This window comes from Balaenoptera ricei, chromosome 16, assembly GCF_028023285.1.
Source record: "Balaenoptera ricei isolate mBalRic1 chromosome 16, mBalRic1.hap2, whole genome shotgun sequence".
In the NCBI taxonomy this organism is placed as follows: Eukaryota; Metazoa; Chordata; class Mammalia; order Artiodactyla; family Balaenopteridae; genus Balaenoptera; species Balaenoptera ricei.
In genome coordinates, this window is record NC_082654.1 from 58,305,196 (window position 1) to 58,321,304 (window position 16,109).

At 40.6% G+C, this 16,109-nt stretch overlaps 2 protein-coding genes across 7 annotated transcripts in view; one reads left to right on the forward strand and one right to left on the reverse strand.

Annotated features, from left to right (window-relative positions):
* The window catches only part of KCNMA1 (potassium calcium-activated channel subfamily M alpha 1), a 786,057-nt gene extending 776,725 nt beyond the window's left edge, over window positions 1-9,332 (forward strand). For 3 of the 6 annotated variants that reach the window (XM_059899177.1, XM_059899180.1, XM_059899166.1), the window contains one exon: window positions 2,901-3,018. In XM_059899177.1, the coding sequence (XP_059755160.1) occupies window positions 2,901-2,925 (25 nt within the window). In that variant the 3' untranslated portion in view covers window positions 2,926-3,018. Of the gene's footprint in view, window positions 1-2,900 lie in introns of all 6 variants that reach the window. The other 3 variants (XM_059899179.1, XM_059899167.1, XM_059899178.1) reach the window with 2 other exon arrangements.
* Window positions 1-16,109, reverse strand: part of LRMDA (leucine rich melanocyte differentiation associated) — a 1,782,822-nt gene that overhangs the window by 276,878 nt on the left and 1,489,835 nt on the right. The gene's annotated exons all lie outside the window — the stretch shown is intronic.

Here is a 16,109-nt window from a genome sequence, read left to right on the forward strand (position 1 = left end):
TGGATCGACCCTGGACCACTTCAGCACTCACGTGAATTCCTTCCCTGAGTACTCTTCCTTAAGGCCAATCTTGTAGGCACCCAGTGGTGCGGCTCCTTTGGAAGGCACAATTGGATAAACCAAAGTGTCATTGTCATAGCAAAGCTCTCTCCATTGGAGCAGAATGGCCGGCGGTCGTTAAAGGGTGGTTCCTCTCAAGCCCTTTGGGAGAAACACCTTTGCCCCTAGACATTTTAGTAAAATGCCCAGAGCATTCATCTATTTCCATTTCTTCAACATCATATCTAACCAAATCTCCAACAAAACAGCTGTTTACATCTTACGAGGCACCCGAATTAAAAAGCCTGTTTCTCAGGCATAACGAAAACCTCAGCCCGTCACCAGGATACACTTTAACACAACTCCTTTTTGTGTTGAAGCTGAATGGCCAAAACACAGGGAGAACTCTGCTTAGATTATATTTATGGCAAGAAATGTAAAAGGAAAGAGAAAGAAGCTTAAGTGGGGAAATAATGCTCTCTTTCTTACAAATAGCAGGAGGAAATTGATATTCTCTCTGCCGTGAAAGGTCAAAACGCCAACTTTGAATTGAACTGTAAAGACTAAATTCTGAACAATTATTCTCTGCAGCAGTTGTAAAAATTTCAGCATATTGCAGCTGTCTTAGGTCTTTCACCCAGAAGGCCTACTCATTTCCATCAGGAGAGTTCACTCTCCCTTCCAACCTGGCATGTCCAACCTAGCACTAAATCCCTTTGCAAAATCTGTCCACAGAAGGGCGCGGCCAAAATCAAGGGCAGCTCAGGCAAACAGCACAGACACTGGGTTCAGCTCTTCTGAAAATCATCTTTATACATAAACCATTGGAAAAAGTCACAGTTTGAAATTGTTTCAGCGGCCTGGCAATGCTTTTAAAACATGATAACCATCATACTTTACTCCTCTCTGAAAGGTTAGTTTAATCGTAGATCACAAAAAAATTGGTTTCCACAAATGCATAATGGTTCATCTGTGTCACACTTGAACTAAATGCTTTTTTAAATGGAGCTGAAATTATTTTGATGTGTACACAGTCCCAGATTTCTATACAACCTTTTTTAACCAGCCCATCAGGAACCTTGCCTCTAAAGCCTCATTAATAATTCAGATGTGCTGATGACTTTAAAAGATCTATGGAATTGAAGCTTAGAAAAAAAAAAGCTCTGCTTGACAAAAAGATAAATGAATGTAGAAAGAAGCTGTAGGAGTCTGGCAAGCTGTAGATCATCTCAGAACAGATTGTAACTTTATCATTCTGTCAGGGGGAATAATTTAAAGCACTTAATCAGTTAGCTTCACTGTGAGGATGTAGCATTATGAATTCCTATCGTCCAATCTGTTCAAATCAAAGTGAACTTAATTATAACAGGTGAGAGAGCCAGTGCAGGAAGGAGAGAGATGGGTGGAGAATGATCCAAGAGGCAGGAAGTTTCCTGGGGGGCGTAAACCAAGCTGCTGAACAAAGGTTAGTGAGTGAGCTTTCACCAAGGCTCATCCTGGCTCCAGCTCGGTGTCTACAATGGGGGCTCAGGGCACTGGACACAGCAAGAGGAAGCATGGTCCAATGAGAGACAAGGAGAGTGGTCATGAGCTGACCATACATACTGGATCTATAAATCATTAGCCATGCAGGGACACACACACACACACACACACACACACACACACACACACACGGTCCTCTATCATGATCAAGCCAGGTGAGCAATTTTGTTAACGTATTCATCCAGGACCACTGACAAGGCAGTGATGAATTGTTCTGATAGGCAGAAAAGAAGGCCGGAGAGGCCATTGTCTCTATAGCAGTGGGTGTGCTTGAAAGCTTTTTCCCTTTTTCTTTACTTTTCCTAAGCTACTAAAATGAGGCATATGATTCTCAAGTTTGAATGCACTATTTGCCCCAGTCCCTTTGTATCTGTACACATGGCTGATTTCCCAGAAAATTCCAATCGTAGAAAGAGGCGGGGATGAGGGCTGAGTCTTATGAAATAGCACTAAACTGCCAGGAGGATGCTAGGCCATTTTCATCCTCACCCCAGCCTCTGAATGCCCTGACTCAGCATTCTCTTTCAGCCATCTCTGGATTTAGGGTGGAAATGAAATGCCAAGACTTCGTCAAGCTCCCTTGTTGACAGCTTGGGTGATTATAGTTGGTTAAGACAGTGCCACTAGGAATTCTTTTCATAACTTTATAGCAACATAGAGTTTTCTTTCTTGAAATTAAAGCCATCTCAAAAGCCTCTGAAAACATTGGTTGCTATTCTGATTTTTCACCCTCATTGACCAGCAAAAATCTGTGGGCTTACTTTAAGATCCCCAAAACTGGCTGCAGAAGAAACAAAAGAGTGGTATGATTGAGATATACCTTTAAGTATGCTTGTGCAAGCAAAGAAGGAGATCCTGCATAAGATTCTAGATCACTCAGCCTGCGGAAGGGACAATGTCCCTCAGTTTCCACTCAAATCAATGGATGCACAAATCTTTCTTTAGGTGCAATGCCCATACCTAATATTTGTTATATTCGTCATCTCCTCGCCACCAAAGCTTTTTAGGCCAAGAAAGGAACCCCAGAGAACACTGCCAGAGTTAGTCTTCCAACCCCTCTTTATTCTCTGAAGTCCACCCCTGGTGCCTCCAGGTCCCAATAGCCCACTGGTTCATCACTTGCTACGGGCAGCTGAGGCATGTTTCAGGTTCCGGGGTTCTCCCTACACTGCACTGTCTCTCTTACCAATTACTCACTGTCAGCTTCTCTCGATTACCTTTTTTGCATTTTTCAATGAACTTTCCAAAGTCTTTGCCCTAGGACTAATTAAGCTTCTCATTTCTCCTTCTTGTTCTCTATCCGTTTTGCCCTTTAGCAGAAAAGAAATGGTTTACAGATGAACCGGATAATGCCTATCCCAGAAACATTCAAATCAAGCCCATGAGTACCCACATGGCTAACCAGATCAACCAATATAAATCCACAAGCAGCTTGATTCCACCAATCAGAGAAGTTGAAGATGAATGTTGACTCCCAGGAGACCAGAACTATTTTTTTAAAGCCTGACAAACTTCATAAATGGTGACGTGACTTTTCTTCCTCTTACATGCTGAATCACTGGTGGAAACGTTAGGATAAGCAAGAATTGCAAGAAAAATAAAGTAGACAGATCTTTCTCTTTGCCTTGAATATTGCTTCCATGTATTTTGGAAAAGAAAATGATTTCATTTATAAATGAACATACTAAAATAGTCATGTATAGCCTCTAGCATTTTAAATTATTTTTATTTATTAGAAGGAAAATATATTTTTTCTTTTTTTTCCATTGTCATATATATTCCCTATAGCTAACAATGCAAACTCAAAAGGAATGTGGCCAGACTCCTTATGCACATTTCTCTTCTTTCTCTCTTTTTCTTTGAGGAGAATGATGGTCACCACCACAGTTAATTATAATTAAGGGAAATGGATTATTAAGACAACTTTAAAATGGTCCAATAATATAAACATGTATTTTAGTAAATTTAAAAAAGAAGACAAAAGAGGGCAGGTGAATTTCCTAGATGGGTATGTATTTTGGCTGTACTGACACCAGCTCTTAATAAATGGAAAGTTACTTATTTTCGAAAGTCATATTTTTGTAGTTTTAGTTTTCATCCTGTATTTCTCATCCTTCTGTTCATATATTTAAAGGGAAGACCTTCTTGCAGCTTTTCTACAAATGCCAGATCGGGTTTACCCTGCCAACTAACAATACCAGGAGGGTTGTGAGCATGCCTGGGACGTGGAAGTTGAGGACCAGATGCACAGAAGACATTTCTCTGTTTGTTGTTCTAATGGTGGGGACTCCTTCCTACATGCTGTTATGCTTCTCATTTCGTATCTCCAAACCAACCAAGCAGTAATTGCAACTTTGGAAAGGTCTGGTGGACTCTCTCCCCATTCCCCAAGTCCAGGGCTTTTAGCCTGAAAGTTTGTAAACACCAATGAATAGTTTTACCTAACCACAGGATATGATAACACATTCATGCTATTCACTGAGTTTTTGTGTAAAAGCCAGAAAAGTTCCATGATCGAGGAGATGACTTTTGCCCAGATCTAAATTTTGCAGGCTTTCCTTTAGTTGCTGGGACAAAACACACAAACTTGTTACAGCAACCTAAAAAATAATAACAACAAAAGGACAGCATTGAATGCACTTAATACAGACTGTTAGAAAAAGCCTTTGAAAATTACCAGCAATGAAATCTAATGTATCAGCCACTTCAAACTGTGGTCAAAAAGATTCTTCTAACCATCAGACACAATTCCGATGTCTCCGAGCTCTGCTGTTGCTTGCATGCTCAGTGTAACGGCGTCCCAGCAATTGTTCCATTCCAAATGATTTTCAACTTCAAAATGATCAATCTTTGATAGAAACATCAGGATCTCTCTGGAGCAGCATGGATGTGATAGTGATTTTTATTTTCTTAAAAATGTAAACTGTGGACACTTGAAGAAACAAAACTAACCAAAATATCCCCCAAAGTCCCATGCTATCTATTCCATTAGGCCATGAGCCCGTGGTACGTAGTATGTTACAGCAAATCAGATCAGAGCCAAGCAATGAAATCATCATGAAAACATAGGTCCACTAAGTACTCCAATTACCAACGTAGGCAAAATGAGCTTCCACCTCTGTCCCGTCCCTGCAGAGCCAATGTAGTTGTGTTTCCACCTTGTAGGCGTCGTCCTAAAGTGACTTGTCAGACTGTGGTTACCCTGTCGTCACATTTTTGTAGAATTAGTTCTATAAAAGTATCGTGAATATAATGTATGTCCAACTGGATTGTTGAAAAATTACTTATAATCAATCACTAGTCTACTCAGCAGACTAAAATGACGTCAGCATTCTCTTCAGGCTTATAAACATTTCTTGGTTTCCAACAGAAGTAAAATGGGTTTGTGGGGCGAAACCCTTGCTGAGAGTTGACAACTTTCCTGAAAGCTAGGCCTTCTTCTACATAACGATTTTGTATTGGGTTCACCTTAGTACATCAATCCACACTCTTCTTTCCTTCATGAACCCTAGTGGGTTCCTGATAACTTGATAACCATTTCTGAATTTGTCTTAACTATTTGGTCTCCTCTGGCAGGCACTGGTGGCCACCACCTAAATGCTCTTCCATTAGAGGAAGTTAGGCCACGGTGTCCCATGCCTGCTGCCCTCTCTTCCCCATCTCTCCAAACCAATGCACACTGGAAACAGAAGTACAAACTCCATGCCCTTTATGGCTAGAGATTTGAATCTAAACATTTTTTTTTTTTTTTTTAAACCAAAATGGCTAAGATAGTTTCCTGGAGCAAGGGCTCCCCTCCAAACACCAATTGGCAGGAATCCATTTTCTTCTAAGGTAGAGCAAGGTTGTGTTGTTTTGCCTTTGTAATAATGAATTGTTTGGGGCCGGAAAATGAAATAAGGCATTTTTTAAAGGGAGTATACAAAACGACTGGCTGGTGGCTCCTTTGGCAAAAACTGGTACCCAGTAGACGGAAAGTGGAATGGAAACAGAAACGAGATCGTAAGATCATTGAAGGGCTTGAAGGAATGCCAGAGCTTCCTGATTTGTTTCTATTTGTTGAGCCTTCTGGCCCTGAGGGAATCCTCACCTCACCACGCTCTGACAGACCTATCTTCCTGGCTACATTCGGCACAGACCAAGGATGGCCATCATGGGTATAATCCATGTTATAAGGCTCTGAGGTCCCACCCCAGTTTAGGATTCCAGAAAAGCCATTTTCCCAAATTAGTAACTCAAGTGCTTTGGGAATCAAACTCACCAAGAGGCTATTTTAAAAGCAGAAAGCACCTACTGATAAAAGCATCGTCACCATCATCATCTTCCTCATTAAGAAAACTTTTGCTTTCATCTGAGCAATTTTATATTTTAAAATAGCCCCTTGAACCAAGATAAAACACCTTCAATAAAAGTGGTTGTGACTAAGTCACGTTGGGGAACACCCAGAAGCTCTTTCCTTCCAAAGCTTGGGGCATCTTATAATGTACTTTGTATAAAATTTAATTGAGGACTTTAAATAAACAGGGAATTAGAACTGTTTGGTTAGGATTAGAAAGGGAGAAAGTGAGAAGGCATAAGAACATTGGGGATATTTTCATGTTGAAAAGCGAAGAGTCCAAGTTTCCTACTTATGGTTGAATACGAGGGTTCACAAGCTACATCTGCAAATAGCTAGCTATGCACTTCGAAAATGTTCTTTCAACTCTGTGAGTCTCAGTGACCTCATTTGTAAATGAAAGTGATTCATCTAGATGACTCTAAGGTCCCTTTCAGATCTGAGAGGATGTGCTATGAGTTAAAAGGGGGGGGAGGAGCATGGGAACAAGCCAAGCCCCTGGAGACAGTCTTGTCCTGTACTAGAATAATGGTCCTTCTTGCTGCACCACCCAGGCAGTCCTCCTGAGGGTAGTGCCTTTTCTGCTCTGGACACGTAGCAGTTATGTTCATTCCTCTGCTTTACATTTGGGAGTCTCCTTAGGTTCAAAACGCAAATTTCAAAATTCAAACTCACCTGAATCATGTTGATCCGATCTTTCTGTGTGTTCCTAGGGTTTTCTTCTCAGTCTCATCCTGGCCTGCCTTTTTTATTGGCTCAAGGCTCAATTTCCATCAATCCCTTCATTTCTAACCCATATCTCCAATCTCCAATATGTAGTTAGAGGCTCACAAGCCCCAGATTTCTGCAGTTTTCCTCATTTTTATTTCCACACGTGGATCTGGGCACTAGGAAGGTATCAGTCTTACTTCTCACTTCATTTCCCATCCTCTGTTTATTTGATTTTTTTCCTTTCATTAGTACACCAACTATTTCTTTGCTACTTACATTCATAAGTCTAATTTTCATCTACCATTTTTCTTTGTCAAAGAGAATCTCAGTTTAAAAACAAGGAAGGAAGAGAGGTAGAAAGGGAGAGAGAGAAAAAAAATCAAACCAATTGCGACGTGAGTCACCTTACTTATAGGCGACTAAACACATCATTCAAATTGGACGTGGAATTCCAGTGCAGAATCCGTCCATTTACTCTGGGGAGCAGAGGGAAAGTAAGATGAGACTTCAGAGAAGGGGCTAGAAAGTAAATTGTCTTAAGGGCCAAGCTAAGAGGTTGAGGCTTGCTCTAGAAACTCATGGAAAGCCACTAAATGTTTTAAACACAGAGTGACAAACACCAATATCTGTGCATTTTTTAGGTTGTATATTTTGCGAAGTCAGCTCTTCCTGGAAGTCATCAAGAGCAGATATGCAGAGTTGAACATTTTCTCAGCAGCATGGAGTTCTCAAGGGTGCAAACTCCAAGTCCACAACTCAGCACATGAAGTCCTACCTTCTTCAAATAAATGTTATAGATCCTACTACTTGTAGAAGGTCAAATGGCAGGGTAGGGGCTGGTTTGGGGTCTGGTTTGAGGGCTGGCTGTTGGGGTCATTGGCTGTAGTTCTGGAAAAGGTTCTTTGTGAAAGGAACAGTTAATTGGGACCTCAATAGAGGAACCCTGTGGAGGAATAGGAAAGAATGCGGGCAGCTGAGAACTGTTGTGTTAATTAGTTCAAAGTGGAAGAAGCTGAGCACGATTTATAAAGGCAGGCTTTTCAGGCAAAAGGCATGGGGAAAGTGGAGCTGAGAGGAGGGCTACGGAAGGTCCTGTGGATTTGGACGTCAGAACCACAGAGGTATGTACACAGTGGAGTGTATGGCTGGGTTCTCTGAAGGAGGAAGGGTAGGTGTGGAAGGTGTTTTGAAGGCAGAAAAACATGGGGGCTACAACCATATTTTTTTAAGGGCTAAAAGGAGCAAAATAAGTAGGTACTCCTTGGAAAAGGAGACCTAGGGTACTCCAGAATCAGAAAAATGGGAAACCAGAGATGGAAACTTTAAGAAAGAGAGGGGGGGGTCATCCATGAGGTTGGAAATGAAGGTGTTGGAGATGGCGACTCAGAAGTAAAAGGACTCACTCGAAGAGGGCAGGGACTTTGCTTGTTTGTTTTATCTCTAGAGCTTGTCATGAGGCCTGGCTCCGGGTGGGCAGTCAGTCGGTCGCTCTGTGTTTCTTTGGATGCCGTAGGCGATGGAGGTTGGATAGGACTTCTAGGTCACTGGAGAAGGATCGGAAGAGAGGGATGTTGAGGTGTGCTTCTTCTTTTGCCTCCCTGTTCATGTCATTCCATTGTTCCTCATCTCCACACACCGGCGGCTCTGGTTTCAGCGTTCCTAAAACAAATGCAACAATCCCTTTGCTTTAGTGGCTTTTCTGGACAGGCAGCATGAGAAGAGAGGGTTTTCGGCTTGGTGAAAATCAATCTTAATTGCTAGGTAGATTTCAAATTTAAAAAGCTTTCCTTTGGTCTATTTTTTCCCCTCAAGGACTTCTGTGTTTCTTCTCCTCCACCTTGCTATTCAGCAGAACAGGGACAAAAGTGACACCAAAGTGCTCCAGTGTGCCTGCCTTAGGAAGCTTTCCTGGGCCCGCTGTTGAGAATCTTAGATGGAAATGTCCACACGGCACCGTCATACGCCCGCCAGAGCAAACTAGAGCGTCCGTCACGTGGGATTCAGGGTCAGTGTGAGAAAGGCAGCCAGCAGGTAGGGGAGCCCTGCCAACAAGGTTGATGGAGCCCCACTTCCGCACTAAACCAAAGCTCCCCCTGCCCCGGAGCAGCCTGCTGCCCTCCCTTCCTTCCGCTGAGCACAGCCTGAGACACATTTGACCAGAACTGCAACATTTCAAACACGAACCAAGGTCTGCCTGGAAATCCTAATTAAAAATGTTCCATTCCCAGGTGACACAATCACATCCTGCCTAAAACTTCTGGCCCACATCCCACCACCCAGATGCTGAAAAGAAACCTTCCCCCACTTAACACCAAAACCTGCACTCAATGTTTCTTCAGGGGACAAAGAAAAAAAAAAAAAAGTATTCTTATATAGAGGTCAGCCTACGAGTTCATTAAGGAAAAAGAGCGTGGCTTATTCATCTGTCTTTCAGACGTTTGATTGTTGGCATTATGGTGGTGGTGGTGATGGTGATGATGATTGATGATAATGATGATGATGGTAATGATGAACTTCTATGACCTAACCGGATTGGAAGAGAGACTAAATGCTGGTGCTCTGAAATGATCTCCTCAACTCTGTCATCTGTAACAACCAGTGATAACTCTCTTGTCTTGTAAAAAGGGTTTGTACATAACTTGTACATGGTTTCATTTTGTATTTTTCGCAGATTAAAAATTTATGTATTTGTGTTCTAAAATGGCGAGCGTGCCTTGTGTCTCTGTAGCACCCACACATCTGTGGGGGGGGGGGGGTGGAGTCTCTGAGTTTCCATCAGGTTGCTGTAGCTCTCCCTGAAGGCAAAGTTGTGGACTGATAGGAGGCCTGGGAATGGCCTGCCATTGCCTTTCCAGCTTCGAGTGTGAACAGAGCCTTGCACCTCCAAGGAGTCTGTCAGTGGGTACCAGCCCAAGACAGCAATGGATGGTGGGGGGGAGGAAGAGCCGCTGTCATTAGATGTGGTGCCTGGGAATCAATCCCTCCAGGGTCACACCATGGCCAGAGGGCCCACAAGCTCCTGCAGAAACCTCCAGCATGCAGGTTGCTAAAGAAATAGGCAGCCTTCAGGTAGGCCCCTGGAAAGCTAGAACGTGTCTGTCCTCAGCCACCTGCAACCAAGCTAGTTACCCTTTCCTGATATCTGCATAGTGAAGCGGTGCTCTTTTTCCTTGCATTTAGCTTATCAAGGCAGCCTTTAGAAGTTTTGATTCATCCTGCCCCACACTCACCCCCACAGAGAAATCAATGAAACTCTATCGCAAGGCAAAAGAAGAAAGACAATGACAACAACAACAAAAAACCTCTTAAAAATTGGTGCTGTGGTCTCAGGGCCGTCATTTAAATCATCTTCAGAATCCGAAATTTGAACTCTTTAAGGGAGGCCGGACTCCCAGAGTTAAGGCTGGTCTAGCCTGGAGGACAGGAGGGAGCTAGAGAATGGAGAAAAGCCACCCAAGTTGTATGTATGTGATGTGTATAATGATTGGCATTTAATGTATTCTAGAGATTGTCTCATTTGTTCCTCAGCCACGTATTTACTGAATAGCTATTATGTTCACATTCCTCTACTGGGAGCTGGGGATACAACAGCGAGCAGCATCATGACCCCACTCCAGTCTGGGAGGGGATAAACAGGTAGTAGTCATGTATTAAAAATTAACCTATAGGGGTTAGTACAGTATGTCATGGGGAAGGCATAAGAGAAGCACTTAGCCATTTCAAGAACAATCTACCAACTGACTGCTACTTTGAGAAACAAATTCCTATTCTACATAAGCCACTACCAGCCCAAACCAGAACTCATTCCCAGGGGTCAGCAAGGCAGGTTCACCTGTCAGAATGTGCCAATTCCTGACAGTTTTTGGACCCCGGTTTCTCAACTTGCCTTCTCCGATATTTGCTAACAAATCTGAACGTTGTTGGGGAATGTAATTGCAGAGCATATGGTCCCCATTAGTTAGGCAAACTCCACTGCCAAATTTGGCTCCAAGGAAGGAGTCTGCACAAAGGATGAAGTATTAGGAAGAGATCGACAGTGACAGAGAAAGCAAATGAAAGAGATGAGACAGTGAGTTACAAAATAGCAGGCTCAACATACCCAGCGCGATGAATGTGGAACATATTTTTCTATTTGTTGAGAACACAATATATGTGAATTTGTGCTAAAATCTCCCTGTAGCAAAAATCAAAGTAGACCATTCACCAGAATCAATGTTAACTGCTTTGCAGCGTCAGATAAGATAGATTCTGCCTGGGAGAAAAACTGGGGGGAACAGAATAGACAGGGTGCAAAGGAAATAAAGCATGAATGATATCAAAATGTAAATATGGGCTCAGGACTATTTTAAATGTTAATGGACCAGGGCTTTGAGAGAAGAAACAGAATCTCATGCTTACTAATCTTTCACATTCAGAGAGTCTGAAAATGTAGGCTAAGAATCAGAGATAAGAGGTCCCCTGAGACCTGGAAAGAGTGATTGGACAAGCGGGGCCATGGGGTATCATCAGGCAGAAAGCAGTTCCCCTGCCCAGTCCAGCTTCTGAAAACTGCGGAGGAAGCAGGGCTGTGCCTGTGCCCAGGTACATCCTGGCTGCTTGGCCTGGTCTTTCCAAAGAGCTAAAGTAGGGGCCTCCTCATTCACTGCCCACCTCATGCACCTTGGTTTGACAGATTTTTTTTTTGGTAAGTCATCATTTCTTTTCTTTTTTTTTAATTGAAATATAGTTGATTTACAATGTTTCAGGTGTTTAGCAAAGTGATTCAGTGATATATACATACATATATCTATGTATCAAAGTGATATATACATACATATATATATCTATATCTCTATATATCTATTCCTTTTCAGATTCTTTCCCATTATAGGTTATTACAAGATACTGAATATAGTTCCTTGTGCTATACAGTAGGTCCTTGTTATGTATCTATTTTTTATATAGTAGTGTGTATCTTTTAATCCCAAATTCCTAATTTATCCCTCCTCGCCCCCCTTTCCCCTTTGGTAACCATAAGTTTGTTTTCTATGTCAGTGAGTCTATTTCTAAGTTGACAGATTTTTTTAAAAGCAAGTTACCTTAATCAGGTCTTTCTGAAAATGACCAACTTTGTTTTTGTAGAATCAATAAGCTCTTTCTTTGTCCTTCTGTTTCTTTGGTTAGCATACTATTTAATTCAATTGCATACTACAATAACAAGCACAAATGTTTCAGTTGGCTTGGGACTGCTGGTAAGCTCAGCTGGTGAAAGCACAAGGAGCGGCCCACAAGGCATGAAATGTCAGTGTACCGTGGGCAGCAGTGAGCATGTTGACAGGGGGATGGAGAGGAAGCAGCAGCTAACCCAGCTAGTTGATAAGTAGTGCTCGGTTAAGAGGGCTTCTAATAGAAACAATTGTAGGTCTCTATCAATGAGAGCTGAGTTAAATGAATTTATTCATACATTCAGTGGAGTACTAGACACTCAGTACAAAGGATGAAGTAGATTTATGTATATCGGGTTGGCCAATTATGTCTTATAGGCCAAATGTGGCCTGATGCCTGTTTGTAAATCGAGTTTTATTGGAACATAGCGATGCCTTTTCATTATGTATCATCTCGAACTGATTTTCTGCTGTAACAGTAGAGATGAATAATTACGTCAGAGATTGTATGACATGTAAAGTCTAAAGTATTTACTATCTTACTTTTTACAGAAAAAATTTACTGACCCTCGACCCATATTGCATACAGGGAGAAAATAAAACATATAGTCAGATCCCATTACTGTTAACTGATTAGGTCTATTTATTTATTCATTAAAATTTGGAAGAAAGTAAGGTCGAGCCATAAACAATGATTGTGAAGTTAAGGCAGAAGGCAGAGGGGAAAAATTAAGAGACCTGCGAGGGACTATTGCTTTTCACTTTATACATTTCTGTTTTGTTTAGGTTTAGGTAGATTAAACCTGCATAACTATCATCAGGAAAAGTGCTTAAGACACTTCTTTTTAGGAAAAATGAATGTATATGGGCCTAAGACCACAAACGATGTAAGTAGCTTTATCGGGATGGGAATGAAGTTCTGTTCACTGAATAGACCTTTCTAGGGCTCTGCATTTCCTAGTTCCTTATTTCTAAGTGTCCTATATACAGCAGGCAAGTATGAGACACGGTGACGTTTTCTCCTCCCTTCAGAGCTTGCTGTAATTGTTGGGCTCTGGACCTGCCAGGCTAGCAAGCATGTGTCTTATTCCACCACAAACTGTTCCTCCTGTAATTGCATACCCAGCACCAACACAGCACCCTGGACTGAGCTGCCGAAATCCAAGCTCCAAGGCTACCCTTTTCCATAGGCTTCAACTTGGCAACACTGGCCTTGATCATGGCCTTATTCTGTTTTTCAGTTTTTTTTCTTTTTTTTAAACAAGGCATCTCAAGAAATGACATGCCTTTCTAGGATCCTTTATCCATTAATTAATTAAAACAAAAATTATTAGTTAATCATAATAGATCATACATATTAGTTGCACACATGTTAAATGTATAAAATTAAGTAAACAGTGAAAGTAAGTCTCCCTCCTATTTCTCAGTCACCCAGCTCCCCTCCTTACGGACAATCATGGTTAACAGTTTCTTCTTCATCCTTCTAGAAATAGTTTATGCATATACAAGCATAATCCAAGCATAACATGCTATATACTTTATATACATTCTATATAGCTTTTTAAAAACAATATAATGTATAGATTATTTTTTAATCCATCCATCAATCTTCCTAAGGGCTACATGGTATTCCATGTAAAAAGTAATTTATTTAGCCTTTCTCCTACTGACAAATATTTAGGTTGTTTTCAGTCTTCTTCTATTTCACCCACGGCTTCAATGAACATCCTGTGCATATATCTTGGTGCATGAATGTGAGCTTAATAGTAGGGGAAATTCCCAGAACTGGAATTGCTCTGTCATTTTAAAAAACATTTAGTTGTATTAATATTGCCAAATTATCCCCCAAAGGAGGTGTCTTAAATCATAATTCTACCATTTATCACTGAGTCCCAGGTTTTCCACACCCTCTTCAATGTGGGATATTAACCAGAATGATTCTGACTACAAATAACAGAATACCAGGCTAAAGTGGCTGAGACATTCCGTGTTTATCCTCTGATAAAATGGAAATCCAGAGGTGAGTTGGTCACAGGGTTGGTTGATAACAGGAATGAGCCATCTTTACCAAGAGTCTCGGTGTTTTCCACTTTTGTGCCCTGCTGCCTTCAGCAGGTTGGCAGTGTCTGTGCTCATGGTCAACAATGCTTGCAGTTATTTTAGCAGCCATGTACAGACACAACAATATCCTGTGAAGAAGAGGACATTTTCTCTTGTGGGACTCTTCAATATAGAGGAAATATTTTCTAGAGAAACCCAGTACATTTCCCTTCAGGTCCTATTGGCCACAATGGGGTTCCAGGCCCACACCCAAAATAGTAACCAGAAACAGATCTGATAATTATGTGTTTGACTTAGACTTTGGGCAATTATGGTTTATCCGTGTTAGACTGGCAGGTGAGGTCACCTGCACCATACATGGGGACAGGTGTAAGAGGAGAGGATTGACTGGCATGCAATATGAGGGAAATCTGGGAGTGATGGAAATTTCTGTGTCTCAACTATAGTGATGGTTGTGTGCTTGTATAAACTTGTCACAATTAATGGAACGCACAGTGAAAATCAGTGCATTTTATGGCATGTAAACTATATCTCAATAAAATTGATTAAAAAACAAAAGACATTATAAAATGACAGCAATCAAAACTGTAGTGCTGATGCATGACTTGAAAGACAGAGTAAAGAAATAGAATAAAGAGGCCAGAAATTTCTCCCAAATATCTGGTAACTTAGAACAGGATAAATTAGTGGAGAAAAGGTGGTAATTCAAATGATTTTGAGTTACTTGAGTAGTCATGGGGGTAAAATAAAACGTCATGTCTGTTGAGAATTCAATTGTTGGAGTCCTAACCCCTATAACCGCAGATTGTTACGTTACTGGGAAATAATGTCATTACAGATGTAATTAGTTGAAATGAAGTCACATTTGAGTAGGGTGGGCCCCTAATCTAATATGACTGATGTCCTTAGAGGAAGAGACAGAAACACAGATGGAAGATGGCCATGGGAGGATGGAGGCAGAGAGTGGAATGATCAATCTGCAAGCCAAGGAAAACTAAGGATTATTGGCCACCACCAGAAGCTAGAAAGAGGCAAGGAAGGAGTCTACCCAGAGTCTCAGAGGGAGCCTGGTTCTACTGATACTTAGATTTAGGACTTCTAGACTTCAGCACTGAGGGAGAATAAATTTTTGTTGTTTTAAGTCACTCAATTAGTGTTACTTCATTATCATCCTAGGAAACTAATACTAGGAAACTAATACAAGACTTATCTAACTCTTTATGCAAAAAGTAAATTACTTGCAAGATGAATAAGGTCTGGATCTGCTGTGCAACACTGTGTTCATAGCTAACAATATTGTATTATATACTTAAAAATCTAAGAAGGCAGATCTCATGTTAAGTGTTCTTACTGCAGTCAAATAAAAATAACTGACCAGATATAAATAACTGAAGAATTAAAAAGAAAAAGTAATAGAAGAAAATATGCCAGGCATAAAAAATAAATCTCAGATTGAAAGGCATTTTAACTATGACACAATATTCAAAGGCATAAATTAAAGCTGTAAATAACTAAATTACTTTTAAAATAGTTATATCAAAAATAATAAAATAGTGTATATAATAGCATAAACCCATTTGTCAAAAGACAAAGATGATGTTTTTATTTCTGATAATCACAAACTGGTAAATTGTTCCAAATGTTCCAATGAGAACAGCTAGGAAAGCTATCTATCTACCTATCTATCTATCTGTCTACCTATCTTTTTCAAAGAGAAAATGTTTGCTGAGGGCACTGGTGAGCAACAAAGACAGTGACAAAGGTCAAGATTTATCACTACGTATTTAATGCTTTTTCATGTAATTTTAAATGGATTCATTTTTTAAATTTCATGTTGTTTATATTTGTTTTTCACATATAGAGATCCATATACATTATGGTATATTGACCATATATCCAGTGACTTCCCTAAATTTACTTATCAATTCTAATAATTTGGCTTTATTCCTTTGTGTGTCCTACATACACAATTATATCTGCCAACATGGGAGTATTATTTCTTTATTTTCAGTTATTATACTTCTATTACTTTTTTTTTTTTTGTCTTATTGCTTTAGTGAATACCTCCTGTGCAGTGTTTAATAGAAAAGGTATAGTGAACATACCTGTGTTGTTCCCAATACCTGGGAGTATATATCAATATATCACGTTTTCTTTACCCATTCATCTGTTGATGTACACTTAGGTTGCTTCCATACCGTGGCAATTGTAAATAATGCTGCTATAAACATTGGGGTGATTGCTGTGCTGGCTTTTTTTTTGACTTCCATTTG